Raw genomic sequence first — 16605 nt, forward strand, 5'->3', positions numbered from 1 at the left:
TTATTAATTACTAGGCAGACAGCACAGCTGGTTTGCCTAGGATGTAAAATCAACATTACAGTGTGTATGTTATAATCAATAAGTATCGATACTGCCCATCCCTACTTGCAATAAAAAAAAATTAGCAATACATGCAATTGTGTTGGAGCAAAATGTACTGACATAATATCAGTCCTGAATCTCTGAATTTACAAAACAATTAGTTCTTGGGTAGTCCTTGTACTACATGTCCCGGTGGATACTCCACAGAATAGGTGAGTGTGATTGGTTGAGTAGTGTTAGTTGGAATGTTGACCACCCAGTCCAAGTTGTTACTGGAGTTCAGTGTCACTGTTCCAAATGGTAAGTTAACTGGAGTATTCACCTTCCTCACATCTGGATCACTAAGATGTACCTAAATGACAACAAGATGTAATACTACAGAAATTATGACTGTAATAAAGTAGGAATTTTACTAGTACAGATGTGCTTAGGGGGGTCATCATGTGAAGTGCAAATCTTAATTTCTTGGCTAAAGTAGAGATTAAATTTGTACTTCAGGTGATGATCCCCTTGTCATTAGTTTAGTTCCTCATTCCCATTAGCATGGACAATTTGCATACCTGATTAATGATTTTTTTTGTACTAATAACAGCTGAACGTAGCCATTAAGTAATGTTTAAAGTTAGCAACTAGTTATAGATTTAGACTAGAAAGCTGTACTGTGAGTCATATGAGCTACGTATCTAATTCAGCACATTTTCCTCTGGGCTCCCCATACATTTTAAAGTTAATGTTGTGCTATACGTTGATTATATATGCATATGCTTTTCCCTTGTTCAATGCCTTTGATCTTGTATGGCTTCTTGTATGTGACAATAAAATGAAAAGGGTATCAAAATTTGAAATGTTGGTTTCAACTATGTCCAAGCTATGAGTCCAACTTTCTAATATACGCTCTTAGCCTACAACTAGAAGTGATATGAGCGGATGTGCATTTGTCTGGTGCAATTCATATTTTTCTGTGGTACTGTATTTTGGCTTCAACAACACTCCCCATACACTATCACTATCGGCAAGAGTTCATAAGGCAGGGACATAGCCGAGGGTGGGCATGAGCGGGCATTTGCCCAACCATCACAGTTTCTTGCCCAACCATCACAAGTACCTTAAGATTCACGCGAGGATTCACAGCAGCACACAAAACAACCCTACTTTAATACTGTAAAGCGTACATGTGTACCTCATTTGTTGAACCGTGACTTCGAAGAAGGGATTGAGATATCACGTGATCCATTACGCGGAAAATCCCTTGGGAAGTCTCTATCATTACACTTCATGTAGATGTACGTGCCACGCTCCTTGGGCGGTTTAAATTCGAAATTTAAAATGGAGTACACTATTATAGTCGTGGTGTTGTATTTCTAAGTCACAGTGAGTGATAATCGTCAGTAGGATTCAGTGTGGATGGTGCTGGTAGCAAAAGATTTCGTTTCAGTGGACTTGTCAAGTGTATTTTTGATAAGGAAAGTACCGTATAGCCTAACTTACTGCAGATGAAAGAAAACGGGAAAATGTACTTTTCTAGATAACCGACATAATCAAATGGAGCTGGAAATTGAGAAAAGGTCAAGTCATTATATAAAGTGTCATGTGCACAATTTGTACTGATTAAGCGAGTTGTGGTATACACCAGATTCATGCAAAATGTACAATGGCTGCTATAAGTCTGGGACAAAGCTTTCTTGACATGCTGATATTTGACTATTTGTGATAAGACTCATTATAGTTCATAAATTAGCACCCCCGGCCTTCATTTGGGGCCATGTGGTGTTTACTTGAAAAAGCATTACACATCGCTGTGGTGGTTGGTCACTGCCAGTTGATTGTAGCAAATATGTGATGAACTGTTTACATTGTTGGTTCTTGTAGGTTCAGCAGATTGATGTCACGTGATGCTCGGCTATGACGATCGTCGGTGGATGCCTGCCCTACAAGTTTAATAGAATTAGTATATAGCTAGTAAATGTTTGCATACATGCAAGCACCCCTTCCATTTAGAGATTCCATTTGCTAGAACAGATCATTATAAATTCAGCTATTACCCCAAATCTATCTGCGACTGGAACAATTTACCCACTGACACTATTGAATCCCAATCTCTACAAGTATTTTTAGAACTGACTCTTATCTATGTGATTTGTAATGTTTTCCTACCTGAACATATCAGTTTGTGACTGTGTTTTCAGTAATCATAATCATAATCAAGCAGCATTTGTTTACACTATAGCATAGGTAGCTGTAGGCCTTGTGTGCATACACTTTTCATATTTTTCTTTAATGATGTCTCACATGAAAGTGAGCATGTTTCTTCTTTTGTGTGTGTAGTTACGTTGATGTTATGCCCAACCATCAAATATTGGCTGGCTACGCCCCTGATTATGGAGGGGGGGGGGTTCATAATATTATAGGGGGGAGAGTATCCCACTTCAGTATAGCCTGTACAAACGCCAATTCTGAAATTATGATACAATACTGTTAGTTGGTTAGGCTTTTGCTCAGCCTATACAAAGATTGTTGTAGGGTGGCTTCAATAAGCAAACCATTGGAGGTATCATCAACACTCAAAGTGTTAAAGTCATATCCTAGAGAAACCAGTGTTTTATTGAAATTCTTCATGCTATTGCATCATAATTTCATGATTCCTGTTTGTACAGGCTATACTGAAGCAGGATACTCTCCCCCCTATAATAATATGAATTCTTGCTATTGGTTCATGCCTGCAGCACTGTCTACAATGCTGTCTGGATCTGAAATGCAACCAGTCACATGTTGGATACAATGCTTACAAAAATAAAGTAGTGTGCTACAATTTCCGGGTGTAATATCCATTATATATTACTCTTTACCATGTAATGCACTATAACAAGAGTTCACTAGTATTTTAAAAAATTGTTAATTTAAAAATGAAGTAGAGATCTATGCAACAAAAAGTAGTGAAACAAGAGATGAATTGATGGTATTACAGCATAGCTCAGTGGGAAAGTCCCTACTTTGGCATTGAGCAAAATAATTGTTATAGATGTGCCAAAGTAGGGACTTTCCCACTGTAATACCATCATTCATCTCTTGTTTCACTACTTTGTGTTGCATAGATCCCTACTTCATTTTTAAATTAACAATTTTTTAGTTTGTTTAGCTCTACAGCTAGCTACAGTGTACCTTGTGACTGTTGTATATCTCGAGTCAGCAAGAGATGTGCAGCTTAGCTAGACCAATAAGGGGTGAGGTCATCTTGTTTACTGTTAAGTAAACAGCTAGATTGTTAAGAGGTACGTATGGTCTCCATACTCTATTGCTGTTAGTCCACCTAGATCTTTAATTGATGGGCATGGTCACGAACCTATCGCAAACAGGATCCCAATCGTGAACTGCAGATATCTAGCTATTATATCTCTTATAGTAGCGCCTGGACTAAAGCGCTTCTGAAATCCAGCTCTATTCTGTGGCGTCTATATTATGTTGCTGAAAGAAAGTGTTGATACGAAAAATTAACACCTTGATATGGTTTCGTTGGATGAAGAGGACAAGCAGCTTGATTGAAGATGAAAGAAAAGACAAGGCACAGAGGGCCTACACTCATCGGAACCCCAAAAGGCACATCCCACTGGTGAGTTTGATATTGTGGCGTAAAATGGTGGCCGTGCGCTGCTTCATTTGACCTCTAGCCTTGCAACTGTGTTCAGTGAGGCAGTGAGACTAAAATTCAAGTTTTGGCATTTTAAAAAATTTTATATCCAGCCACCTGTAAGTGTTTTGTTGTATTTAAATGTTGTTTTATGCATTATATGGACTAGTACTATTCCGTAAAGGTGATTTTTGTGACGTAAAATGTCCCTAGCATGATTTTAAAAGGCGGAATGTGGGTGGCACACGAAATTTTCACCGCAATCCCTACTTAAATGGTACTACTGTACCGTTTGATAATATACGTATAGTAGTAAGAGTTACTAGTATTGTGAACTCTTGATTATAATTATTGCTTGTTACCACCAACTCTGGTCATTGTTATGTGAACTTTGTAGTGGTTTATACTTTTGAGTTGGTAACACAACCATCAGAAAATTGTTGTATAGCCAAAAATCACTAACCCAAGTAAAGTGTAACAACTCAAAGCATTAGTGAATACCTTTAGTCCAACAGTATGTTTTTTAAAGTTTCAAAGTATTCATATATAAATCGGATGGCTGCAGGTTTAAGGCTGCCCAGGTCCAGCTATGGATTGCACCTTTTCAAACATACTTTATATAAACATCTTTAACCCGGCTGTAGGACCAGGTGTCCTACAGACCTTCAGCACTTGTGCTGAAAAGCCTTAAGGCGCCACTATTTAATAATTTTCTGTTTTTTATTAGTATTTTTACTGTCGCATGTATTTCTCCATTATTGATTTAACTGTTATTTCACCTGATTAACCAAATATTGATGATGAGCAGTTCAGTTATCAAGACTACTACACTCATACAGTAGCTACCTTGCAAACTGTAGCCATATAGGGGAATGTGAAAGATTGGTGCAATGAAGTTTACAAATAAGAAGTTGATCCTCGAATGGAACTGATCAGTGATGAAGGACGACTATATGTAGTTACATCTAAAGAGGATAGTAGCCATGTTGAGTTAGCTAAGTTAGCAAATTTCCTGTTATGCAGAAAGTTATCAGGCCCTGGACGTATGAAAATAGCTATACTGTGGCGAGTACTAGTGATAATGGATAATGGTAATGACCCACCTGCCCGCACTGATGAAAAACAGAAAATTACCAACTACTGTAGCGGCCTAATAAATATTACAAAGATTACAAAATGACATAAAACATGCACAAAATCTTCACGATGTTCAGTATTTTTTTATGAGCAGATACAGGAATGCCTACTGCTATATTGTATGATAATAGCTAACACGTAACAGCCAAATGTTGCAGTGTAAATGTGAACTCCTATGGATAGCTAACAATCTTTAAAGAGTTAGCTAACAATCTTCAAAACAAACAATCTTTGTAGCACATATATTTTATAGATAGTGGAATTATTCTGGCATTCAATGATATTAAACCAAGAATGCAAAATATGGTAAGAAAATTTCCAAACAGTATTTTTTGCCTACAATTATCCGATGACTCTTATGTTGATCACTCTAACAGAACACTCACCTTAATCCTCTCATCAGTACTAAGAGGTAGTTGTTCTGAGAGGGTGACCTTGACCTGTTCCTGTTTAGTGTTCTTCACCTCAAACATGTGTCTGTAGCCAACAGTGACACTCTTGGAGATTAGTCCACTCTGTCCACGTAACACCTTCACAGGTATAGTGGTCAGTCTAATGGAGGGGTCTACTCCCAGTGAACAATGGAACTCTTCAGATGGTGACACATCTTTCAATGATGACTGTTACAAACAAGTTATTTAAAAGCGACTGTAAATTTGTATACCTTAGCAACAAAGTTGTTGTCAAGGAACACATTGGCAGGTCCAGACAACAGAGCATAAGATGAAGTGTTCTTGACAACAGCTTGTAAGTAGGTGTGTGAAGACATTCGAGGTATAATGGCATACTCAAATTCTGGCTTCAGATCAATTAAGGCAACGGTGACCTGTTAAACAAGTAACCAGTTAAGTATTATACTACAAACTGGACACAAATTCACTAGTAATGATTACTTTGTGTTCAGTGTTATCAGAAGGAATAGTGGCCATTCTTGGAATGTTGAAAGCTACACTAGTCCAGTTAGTCTCCACCTAATAACCATCAAATAACACAAGGGAATTCTGTATACATAGTTTAATTGGCAGGGAGTACAACTTAACAAACAATAATGGTGGATATTAATTCGGCAAAATTGATCATTATTACTTGTTCACAGAACATTGAAATAACAACATTTGTGGGATTTTATTTGGGTGCATACAACAAGAATGCCAATCAAACTTCACACATTATACACAGTATTGGTTTACAGGCTCATAGCTACTGATGATCAAGACACATGGTAGTGTGTCATGCAGCCAAGAAAGTCGGCATGTCACACCATGGGTATATTGACAGGAAGAAAGAAAGCACAATTTTCACACCTGCATAGCTTCACAGTGCCTTCTCCAAGCATACCACCACTTTTGCATTATAGCTGTCTGCCAGGTAGTGTAGGTTATACAGCAAATTGATTACATTCACTCCTGAGATATGGGTGGCCAAAGTTTCAATTTTTCTTCATCATTTTCTTCTTCTTAAGGGGTCTACGAGGTCCTAGATTATTCTTTTCGCATACTTTGCAAATATTGTTATAAAATGCAATGTGTAATTAGATTATCTTGAACTTTGGTGCAGATAAAGAGTGTATAAAAGTGAATTCACTTTCCACATTTGCAATTAATCCATGGTACTACGAACATATATTTACGTTGAACTTTTGGCTAAACTACTTATGGAAATAACTTAAAACTTAGTATGTACATAGGATATAGCTAGCTATTGTAGCAGTGCCTTTGATGGTTTGAAAAACCAAGGAATAACAGCTACAGAGTTACAAAGCAAAACCAAACAACTGTAATTACTCGGTCAAGGTACTCTAATAGAACAATCACTGCAGGGTAAAAAAGTGCATGAAAAATATTGAAAAAACCCTTCCCAGGCATCTCCATACTGAACACCCAAATCCTTAACCACTGAGCTATCACTACCGTAGTTATTCACCCCACTTAATTTCTACTTTATAAATTAAATCTACTAATAGTAAAAGGATAAGTTTATAATTTCGTAGATCTATCAATGGAAATTCTAGAACATCTTTGCGTCTTCCATTAGAAGTCCTCAAAAAAATACGTGCACTCTATTAGAGCATTACACCAATATTATCAAAATGTCTAATAAAACATGATATAATTATAACTTTTGTCTTCAATAATCATCTTTGTGTCTGTAATTAAGAAGAAATGTGAGTAAAAACAAACAAACTACAAAGCCAGCTTATAGCTGGCTTTGGGGCCATATGGAGTGTAAAATAATGAAAAACAACCAAGCTGTGAAAAAGGGTGCAACCTTCAAAATCCCGAGTTGTGAAATCAATGGTGGTGGCCAAGAAATGGCTGCAATGATGTTAATAATATATAGCCATGACTTACTTTATTAGCATTAACATCACTGCAGCCATTTCTTGGCCACCACTGTTGATTTCTTTTGGACAGTTGTAATGCACGCCCCTAAGGAGGCCTTTCTGACACTCAGGAATTACTAGCAATGTTCTAGCTACAGGTAAGACTATATATGTCAAAATAGGGACACAGAGGGCTTTAGTTGCTAATTACTAGGACATTTACGGAAAGATGATGCGTTCATCTGAAAAATGAACATGATTGCACCTAAAAAGTGAGGCCTTTTACAGAACTTTTGTTTCACCATCCTTCTGCAGGAATTTTGTAGTGGTCTTGTGTGAAAAGTAGTCTCATGCTCCAGACTATATAGCACATGAGACTATGTATAGATTTAATAAATCACAATGACATTTAAAATTCCTATACTTGTGCATAACACATACTGTATAGTGGGTTATTTTGAAAGCAAAAATATTTACAGAAGAAACACAATCTGAATTTCAAATTCAAAAAATGTATACTTTAAAGTGTGTTCAAATAAACAGAAATTCATATCACAAATTATGCTGCTGAGTAATCTCCATCCCTGTGCACTATAGAGAAGACAGGGGGAGTCTTGGGTGGAGCAAATTCTATTTAGCTACCGGCTCAATCATGTCTATGCTAGAATTGCAGCAGACGGCATCAATTCCCAACAATAGCAGTTCTGGATCAGCTATTTACTGGCTATTGACACAGTAATCATGTTGTTTAACCATTCTAAAACACAAGCAATTATGCATCCACATCTAAATGTTTGACACGTGAAGGCTAGTTTAATACTTTTATTTGTGGGAATCTATTTTTGAAGAACAACACATCATGGAATTTATATTTTAATACCATACCTGTTTCACTGCCCATACAAAAGTCTCAATAGTAGCAGTGAAATTTATCCCGTACTTCACTGGTAGCAGTGAAAAAGTTGTAATTGCAATTTCATTGGCTAGAATTTATGTTAACAATGTAGCGCCAATTAGTGTTGACGCGTGTTTAGTACATAGTGACAAATTGCGTACATGGCAACGCTAATGCACAGCATGGGTATATATGCAGCAAGTATGGTATTAACTGGGAATAGCATGATTAGCAGTAAAATTTGGGATAAATACCACTCTTGTTGTATTGGAAATGGTAAATTTCCAATACAATACTCGCGGTATTTATTCCAAATTTCACTGCTAACCATGCTATTACTAGTACAAAGAGAAGAGCTTCTTTGAAATATTTGAAAATAAAAACCCATCAAAAATACCCACTATATGATATACTACTCCAGTCTAACTACCTGTGTTGTGGTTATCTCAATTGGGGCAGGTTGGTAAGAAGCTTCTATTCCACCATAATAACAATCTTCAATAGTCGGTTCACTACAAAAGAAACATACAAGCATTTACATAATGTGTATGTACAGCATTCATCATATTGGAAAATCCCTATGGATAAAGACACTAGAAATACCTTCATTACCTTTATTTCAAACATCAAAGCGGTGACTCAAAATTGCCCAGTACTCGATGCTCACAAACTATGTTTAAGCCATTATTTTTTGAGGGCACCACTCAAGTGTGGTTATTGTTGAAGATGCGGCATTTAACCAAGAAAATACAGTAGTACAAACAGGCTGGCAATACTTCCAAATGAAGCCCACAAAATCTACTAAGTTACAGTACGGATAGGATAAGTGTGTGACACTCCATTAGTTTTACTATCAAATTATATAATATTAACGTACTACTCATCTGCACATGAAAGTGGCATCAGTCGATCGTAATCATAGTGAGCTTTTGCACTAGCAGATTTGTACTTTGAAACTACAACTGGTTGTTTAAACTTGAGTAGCTGCACACCCAGTTCAGGTACAGATCCACCAATACTTGGGTTAGCAGTGGACAATGACAACTTAGCATCCAGCCAGTCCTCACCAGTTGACTGCTTTATCAGACCATAATACAACACCTAATTGACATAACAATGTTAACACATGTACAATTGAACTGTGTGTGTTCTATTAGAGTATATTCTGAACACAACTGACCTTCATGGTCTTGTCATTACTGAACACCCTCAGGTCATATTGTGGAGTCCAGGAGGCATTGGACACAACATAAGACAAGGCTAACACAACATCAGTGTCAGAAGCTGCCTCAAGGCTGATACACACACACCTGAACATTGAACAATTGTGTACTAATCAACACATACATACAGTACAAATATGCATACTTTATGTGCTGAAGAACAACACTAATAAAAACTTTCCTAATTCGTTCACATATATACATGTAGGTATACATCCACACACACACAAATAGTAGTCGTTAGTTTATAAACGTGCTTTATATTTGTACTGATTGACATCCAATGTATTCTTAAGGCTGTGCCATGCGAGTACATCACTAGACATAAAGATAGTCTGGTATGTATCTTAAATGACATACTATACTTTTTTGTTTTCTTTCTACTTGAATTTGAAGTTGTGACCAGTTTCTAATGCATGCCTGCATTGCTAAGAATTCACAATATTAGCTGGTGATTCTGAATTTCAAACTTTTGTGACTCACGCGGACAACATCCTGATTTTCTACTGTCATAAAATACAGAAAGTGCATGGATTTCTACTGTGAAGACCTTTATGTACTCTTTGGATCTCAATGTTCTAGAAATCTTACCACTACAACGAGAAACAGGGGTTACCATTAACTGGACTGGACTACTGCACTGACATGTTTTTGGATTTACACGTGTTATGGTTGGCTTTATTGAGTTGTGCTATTCAGGGAACTTTTAGTGCATTACTAAATGCAGAACATGAGCAGTGGAATAAGCAAAAACTGTCTTCTAAGTATTTCACTACTACTCTTTAATACTTATACAAAATACACATATAGTGTTGCAGGGCCGTGATAGTAATGATTAATTTGATCAACTTGGCAATGGTATCCTTGAAAGACTTTTGGAGATGCCATACAATCTGAGACACTAGATCTGTCCTAGAACAATCTGCCTTGATTAAACTTTACAAAATTGTCACACAACTAACAAGTTTTATCTGCCTGCAATATAACTATTTCCATGTGCTATTAGAATTGCCTTGTAGACAAGCCACTCTCTATCGCTAATTATAACCATTACTATCACCACCTTGCAGCATGAGTATACAGGTGTTGGAGAGCAGTAGCAAAATCTTTAGAAGACAGTTTTTGCTTATTCCACTGTTTGCATTTGGTTGAGTATTCAACACTTAGTAGTGGGCTGAAGGTTCAAGGATGGCCAACATTCCCAAAAGATAAATATACTCTAATAGAACAGTTGGCTACTCTAATAGAGCAGTCTACGTGCTTTTAAAAAGATGAAACTAAAAGGTTTTAAAAATGTCTAATCAGGATATTGAACCCCTTTAGAGGTTCACACTCTCCTAGTCGGCCTGATTTCGATCTCAGATCAACAAAAGCTGCTCTGCCTATAGCTAACATGACTTAATAATTCCAACCATAACATGTGTAAAAAACAAAAATATTTCAGTCCAGTAACTTAGTCCAGTGAATAACAACACCTACGAGAAACATATTTCCAATCACATGCAAAATTGAGATGTTTTGATATAGTATCAGTATTAATATTAAATATTGAGTAGAGCCTACTGCACTTAATTCATGGTTAACAAAACTAATCTTTTGCACAGTCACGATACCAATTCATTGGATTATACTACTGTACTTTAAATCAAGTACACATGTCTAGACAGTCTAATACGTAGTAATTGTGTAATTCAAACACACCTGTTAGTCTTAGCATCTTTTACAGTAGTGGGGTTCAAGTCTTGTGCATTCTTCCTTAGTACATTAAGTTGTTCAGTCAGGGTTGTCTTCTCATGATCATACATCCTCCATTGTTCATCAAGATGAGACATCTTGTCCTGGTAAGCTGTAAGGAAGCCCATCACTCCGTCAACACTTCCACTCTTCAGTATCTCACTCATGTCAGCTTTCTCCTCCTGTGGAAGAAAATAAAATGTAGGATGACCCAACCCAAGTCCATACATAATCCATACATTGCATCTCCTATATGTAGTACGTCTAGAAGTAAACGTGTACAATTAGTAAGACATATACAATCTGTCAAATCAGTCAGCAGAAAATTTGTTTATAGTGTACCATATTGCCTCGAATTACAGCTGGTCTCGTATACGCGCCTGGTCCCGTTTAGTCGCCAGGGGTATACAGCATCATAACAAATATAAACACCGGGTCTCAAATAATCGTCTAGTGCAGTCATTATTTTTAACAATTCCGGGCGGTGTTATAAATGATGAAGTGAAGTACATTTTATAGAGTTCCTTTTAAGCTTGAATCTGTGAAATATGCTGAAGGAAGTCCAGGAGAGTACAACACCAAGGTATGAGGAATGCTGATCAGGTCGCCGGCCTTGTATAGTCGCCGGTCTCATTTAGTAGCCAGGGTAAAAAGTTGCTTGAAAGAAATAAACGCCCGGGCCGCAATTCAAGACAAATACGGTAAGATATTTTGAATCGATGCAGGAACTTGCAATAGCAGACTATATGAAGGCAGAAAACATTATGACCTCATATTACACTGCCAAGCCACTTTGACAGAAGTTTGGAGCTAATGTATCTAAATACGCAGTACATGGTCTTAACATTCACATCATGGAAACATCACAATATAGATTGAAACCATCCATTGGTCAGTAATGCCTACATATACCTGTCTGAGGGTTATTTGAAACTGCACATAGTAATAACCAGAACACTCACTTTCGAGGAGTCTGAAAATTGACATATCTGCTCTGCAAACTTATTCAGTATTGTCCTCTGTTTAGTAATGACCTCCAACTTGAATGTGAGGAATTTCTCCTTCTCTACAAGTTCCTTGATCTCATCCTGCAACTTGTCATACTGCTTTTTGTCTCCCTTAGTCTTCTCATCATAGTTGGTCTTGGACTGGTATATGACATCAGTAATAATTGCATCACCCTCACCTTCAACCCTGTAGTAGTAGTGGAGACAGTATGCTGTACTACATTTACAATTAAAGCAAATGTGCTTGCACTAGATAACATCTTGTATAACAAATAAGGTCATTCCCTATTATGTGCATGCGTATTTGATGTTACGCATTAGTGGAGTAATATCACCCAATGACTACCAAACATACGCCATAAATCTTCTGGTCATACAATGCCTAGCTATTCCAGTTCAAATACCACTTGAGAGAACAGAGAGGTTGTATGGCATGTTTGCCCTTACAAACAACTTGACGTTACTAAGTATTTAAGGACCCACGTCACTATAGTACCAGGATTATCATTAGGACTGTTTGCTTTTTGTTGAATATGTCTTCATAGCTAACTAGTTTTACTTGTACTTTTCTTCTGTTAGAAGTTGTTTCATTGCACCATGTTGCTGTTTTGTTTGCTGTTACGTTGTCATTAGGGGGCATCTCCAAACTGATTTTACCGTGTTAACGTCACAATGTTAAGGGGGGGGGGGGGGAGGGGAGAGGAGTTCAGCCCATGATGTTAGTAATTTTTCTTTAATGCAGCTATAGCGTAGCAACTAGGAACAGTAAGTAAGACAACAATACTGTTTGTAGTCTATCATGTAAGGCCACGAAAAGTTAATTATAATTATGTTTCTGGTTCCTTCCTGTTCATTTTTATGCTGAATGAATTATGCAATCACCATACAATAACTTATAATATTTTATAATTGTTGAAAGGTTTTCATGTCTTGTCAACACTCTTTCCTTATAAAGATGCACTTAATTTTATACATAACTTCCCTATAATTCCATGTACTGCTATGTCAAACGTAGTGTAAAAACAAGCCTGGTCACCAGGGGAACTGGTAGGACCAGAAACAGATAATAATGAGCTTTATCCAAAATTACGTCACAGGCAAAAAATGGCCGCTATAGTAGGGGGACTCTCGTGACTTTTGTATGGACAACTATTGGACGAAGATTTTTGAACAGTCATATCTCAGCCAAGAACGAAGACATCAAGCTCTAACTCCCAGGTAAGGCTATAAGCCATTACAATAAGTATGAACAAGCGGTTTTCACTTAATTATCAAAACAATGTTAGATCCCTTTTCTTTTGGTTAATATATAACCATACCTGCTGGATATCTTCATTCTTGGCTGAGATAGGACTGTTCAAAAATCTTTGTCCGATAGTCACCCATACAAAATTCGCGAGAGTCCCCCTACTATAGCAGCCATTTTTATGCCTGTGACATAATTTCAGATAAGGCTCATTATTTAATTATAATTTGCACAGCCTAAACCAAGCTGTAAAAAAAGGTGTGGCCCCCAAAAGAATCATTAAAAATCATAGGCATTAACATTATTCCTTGGCCACCACTTTTGATTTCACATCTTTTTTTTTGCCATAGTTTTTTTGGGCCACACCCTTACTTTACAGTTTGGTTGTTTTGGTTTAGATATCACCTCATTTTAAATTGTATACACCAAAGCTTTACTTGTCTTTTTCTTTATAGGAAGAAGATAAAATAATTTATGTGGATTTGACTATGTGTGTATTTTCAAACATTTTTTTGTGTACACACGTATTGTTCTATGGTGACTTGTTTGTAGCTGAACTCTCTACATGGTGACTTGATGGTAGCTGCAGGATGACTTTCTACTTACTGAATGTTCTAATAGAGCGACTGCACTATTAGAGGATCTCAATTGAGCATTTGTTACGTACACCTGTAGTTGGCTTTCACAGTATGTTTTTTATTATGAATTCTTCTAAACCACTGAAAGGTTATTCTACAATGATTAATCCACATTTCCAGCTCATTCCTATAAGCAGTTTGCCTAGTATGTATGGCAACTAAACAGTTTTATACTAACAAAATGCGATCGTGTGATTGTTACACACTGTTGGTTGTTATGTTGTATCTTCGTGGTCTTAATCTTGATTTCTTTCAAACCACCAAAAGGCACTCCTACGATGGTTAATCTACCTACAGACCAATATTCAACTGATTTCTTGAAGCGGCTTACCTTGTAGGTGTGATGAAGTTTGATATTACTTTAGTCACAACTCCGTGAATCTTGATTGGATTTCCATCAAAACTTGTACTCAGATTTCCACCAAAATTGGTACTCAGATTAACCCCTTTAAGTGTGTCAAATTGGAGTGTGTGTGTTTGTGCTTTATGGCAGTGTGCAAAAAGTAGAAAAAATGGAAACTTCGGCCACTCATATCTTGGAAATGCTTTCCCTCAAATTTGGTATGTGGACTGCCCTAGGTGGCGGGCATCTCTACAACACAATTGGTTAAGGGATCACAGAGCTACATGTGTGAAAACCCGTATTTTCTTCTTTCTTGAATAGCCATGGTGTGGCACGCTGGCTTCTCACACTACCATGTGCCTTGATAATGTTTTGTGCTTCTATTGTCAATACATTATTTTCATAGTGTAACATTAAGAAGGGGAGTCTAAAGTTAGCACCATCATGATGTTAAACGTAGCAATTTAAAATCAGTTTGGGGATTGCACAGGGTTTGCAGGTTATGCCTTCTGTGTGAATGGCCACTTCACTGCTTCAGTAATTGATAGCTGGGGTGAGCGTTCAGACGAAAACATTAAGTATGACACTGTTCTTTCTTTTGATGCACAGTATGCGCTGAATACTTATGTTACAGAAAAAGTAAACAAACAAGCAGAAAGAAAATTAGGGATCATAGACATAAAAAGTAGTGAAACAAGGGAAGCCACCTACACCTGTAGATGTACTAGTGAATATTTAATCCCTAATTCAGTCATGGGCATAGACTGGAGTAGGGATTAAGTGTAGCCTTGACAGCATTGGTTAGGTATAACCAAGCCCAAAAATGTCTTCAGTACAATCCTAAATGCTTCCAATAGATTATGATATTTTAAAAAAATTTATTCTTCTACTGACTGCCTGCAAACAAGTTTAACTTGATAACGGCTAAGGCTACGGGCTTGATTTTTTCACTGTTCGACTTCAGCCCAACAGGTGCCTTTTCGCATATCACAGTACGTATAATGCATGCATAATGAATGGACTTACCTCTGTCTTCCTTTGTGTCCCATTTCCTTTTACCCACTTGTGAGATGTAAAGCATCCATGACTGAATAAATGCCACCTCTGTGACATCAGGAAAACTAACATGTCTTGGCTGGGCCTCTTTCTAAACACACACACACACGCACGCATGTACGCACACATCTCTCTCTTGACATTGTACCCTCCTTAGTCTCATGTAGCCAGGCTGCGGCAGGATTTTTCTCCGCCCACACACACACAAGGGGAAAAAGCGGTCTGGCCTACCTCTCTTCATAATAATGCGCCTCTTCTTTGGGTGTATTCATTCACTGGACTGAAGTTTTTTTCTTCTTGCCTTTTATCACCAGACTTAACCACAAAAAGCGTTTTAGAATTTGATACCATTCACCAACATAAAAACATGTACTAAAACTTATACTTTGATCATAATAACTGCACTAAAACCTAAGTGCAGTTCGTTATCGAAAATAATTCGCCTACTGCTAGCAATGTTTCAAGCACTGTGCGCTGTTAACACTTCTAATGCACCTGGCTGTATGTATGCGTCTCTGATTAATATTCAAGATGAGATGGTATACTACCCTATGTAATCACTTTTAGTGGTTGAAAGAGGTGTTTGTGGTCAAAAAATGTGTTTGAGCAAATTGTATGTGAGTCCAGTCCAGTGAATGGATACACCCCCTGTTCTTTGAAGGATTCATAGAGATTCCATCTCTTGTGACCGGTTACCTGCCCCTGCTGGCTTGTCAGTGGACTTGCACTACACGAAATATAAACAACCAACCTTAAAGATTTAGGGTCCACGACTGAAGGAAGCTGATTGACTACGACATCATTTTCACCTTTCTTCACGCTCACTCTGATCAGTCGCTTCACTTCAGCACGGTCACGATACACCACCACACCACCGACCTCTAAGTCACTGGAGTTAAACTCGCCAACAGGAGCTTTGGAGCTCGTTTTGTTTTCTTCCAACACCATAGCCACGTGAGACCAATCAGGAATCTTAATTAGCACGTGACGTGCTTTGTACTCTGACCTAAGCCAGGAACCATAGATATCTTGATACAACGCTTACTGACCGTGCATGATTATGTATATCTGACGGTACAAATGAATTTTTTACTGTACAAACATATATGCAAAAATCATAAATACCAATTATCAACAGCAGAGACAAGTGATTGACTCTTTTACTGATTTATATTTGACATTGCGGCACCACACTTGTGCACATGACTCAGTGAGTTTTAGCATAAAAGTATAGCACAATAATCATCTGTGTAGACATAGATAGTAGAGGGCATTACATGCCCTCTACTATCTATGGTGTAGTACCAGCGGCGGAGGAAGTAGTTAATATGAGGGG

At 37.5% G+C, this 16605-nt stretch overlaps 1 protein-coding gene across 1 annotated transcript; it reads right to left on the reverse strand.

The window, feature by feature from the left end:
- Positions 1-121: 121 nt before the first annotated feature.
- On the reverse strand, positions 122-16239 carry LOC136242611 (protein F37C4.5-like). The gene is made up of 10 exons (XM_066034055.1): positions 16021-16239; positions 11942-12173; positions 10947-11161; positions 9203-9332; positions 8900-9123; positions 8453-8534; positions 5698-5775; positions 5469-5630; positions 5191-5424; positions 122-394 (listed from the first exon to the last, which is right to left on the reverse strand). Exons 1-10 carry the CDS (start codon positions 16215-16217, stop codon positions 200-202), a joined length of 1749 nt encoding a protein of 582 aa, XP_065890127.1. The 5' UTR covers positions 16218-16239; the 3' UTR covers positions 122-199.
- Between the last annotated feature and the right edge of the window lie 366 nt (positions 16240-16605).

The sequence above is a fragment of the Dysidea avara genome, chromosome 13 (assembly GCF_963678975.1).
Source record: "Dysidea avara chromosome 13, odDysAvar1.4, whole genome shotgun sequence".
In the NCBI taxonomy this organism is placed as follows: domain Eukaryota; kingdom Metazoa; phylum Porifera; class Demospongiae; order Dictyoceratida; family Dysideidae; genus Dysidea; species Dysidea avara.

Bases quoted from the DNA above. Each gene is read 5' to 3' on its own strand.
- LOC136242611 (XM_066034055.1), bottom strand. From the start codon at position 16,217: ATGGTGTTGGAAGAAAACAAAACGAGCTCCAAAGCTCCTGTTGGCGAG. The intron at 12,174-16,020 runs GTTGGTTGTTTA...CTACTACTACAG, and splicing joins GTGGACCCTAAATCTTTAAG to GGTTGAAGGTGAGGGTGATG. The intron at 5,425-5,468 runs GTATACAAATTT...TGTTTGTAACAG, and splicing joins ACAACAACTTTGTTGCTAAG to TCATCATTGAAAGATGTGTC.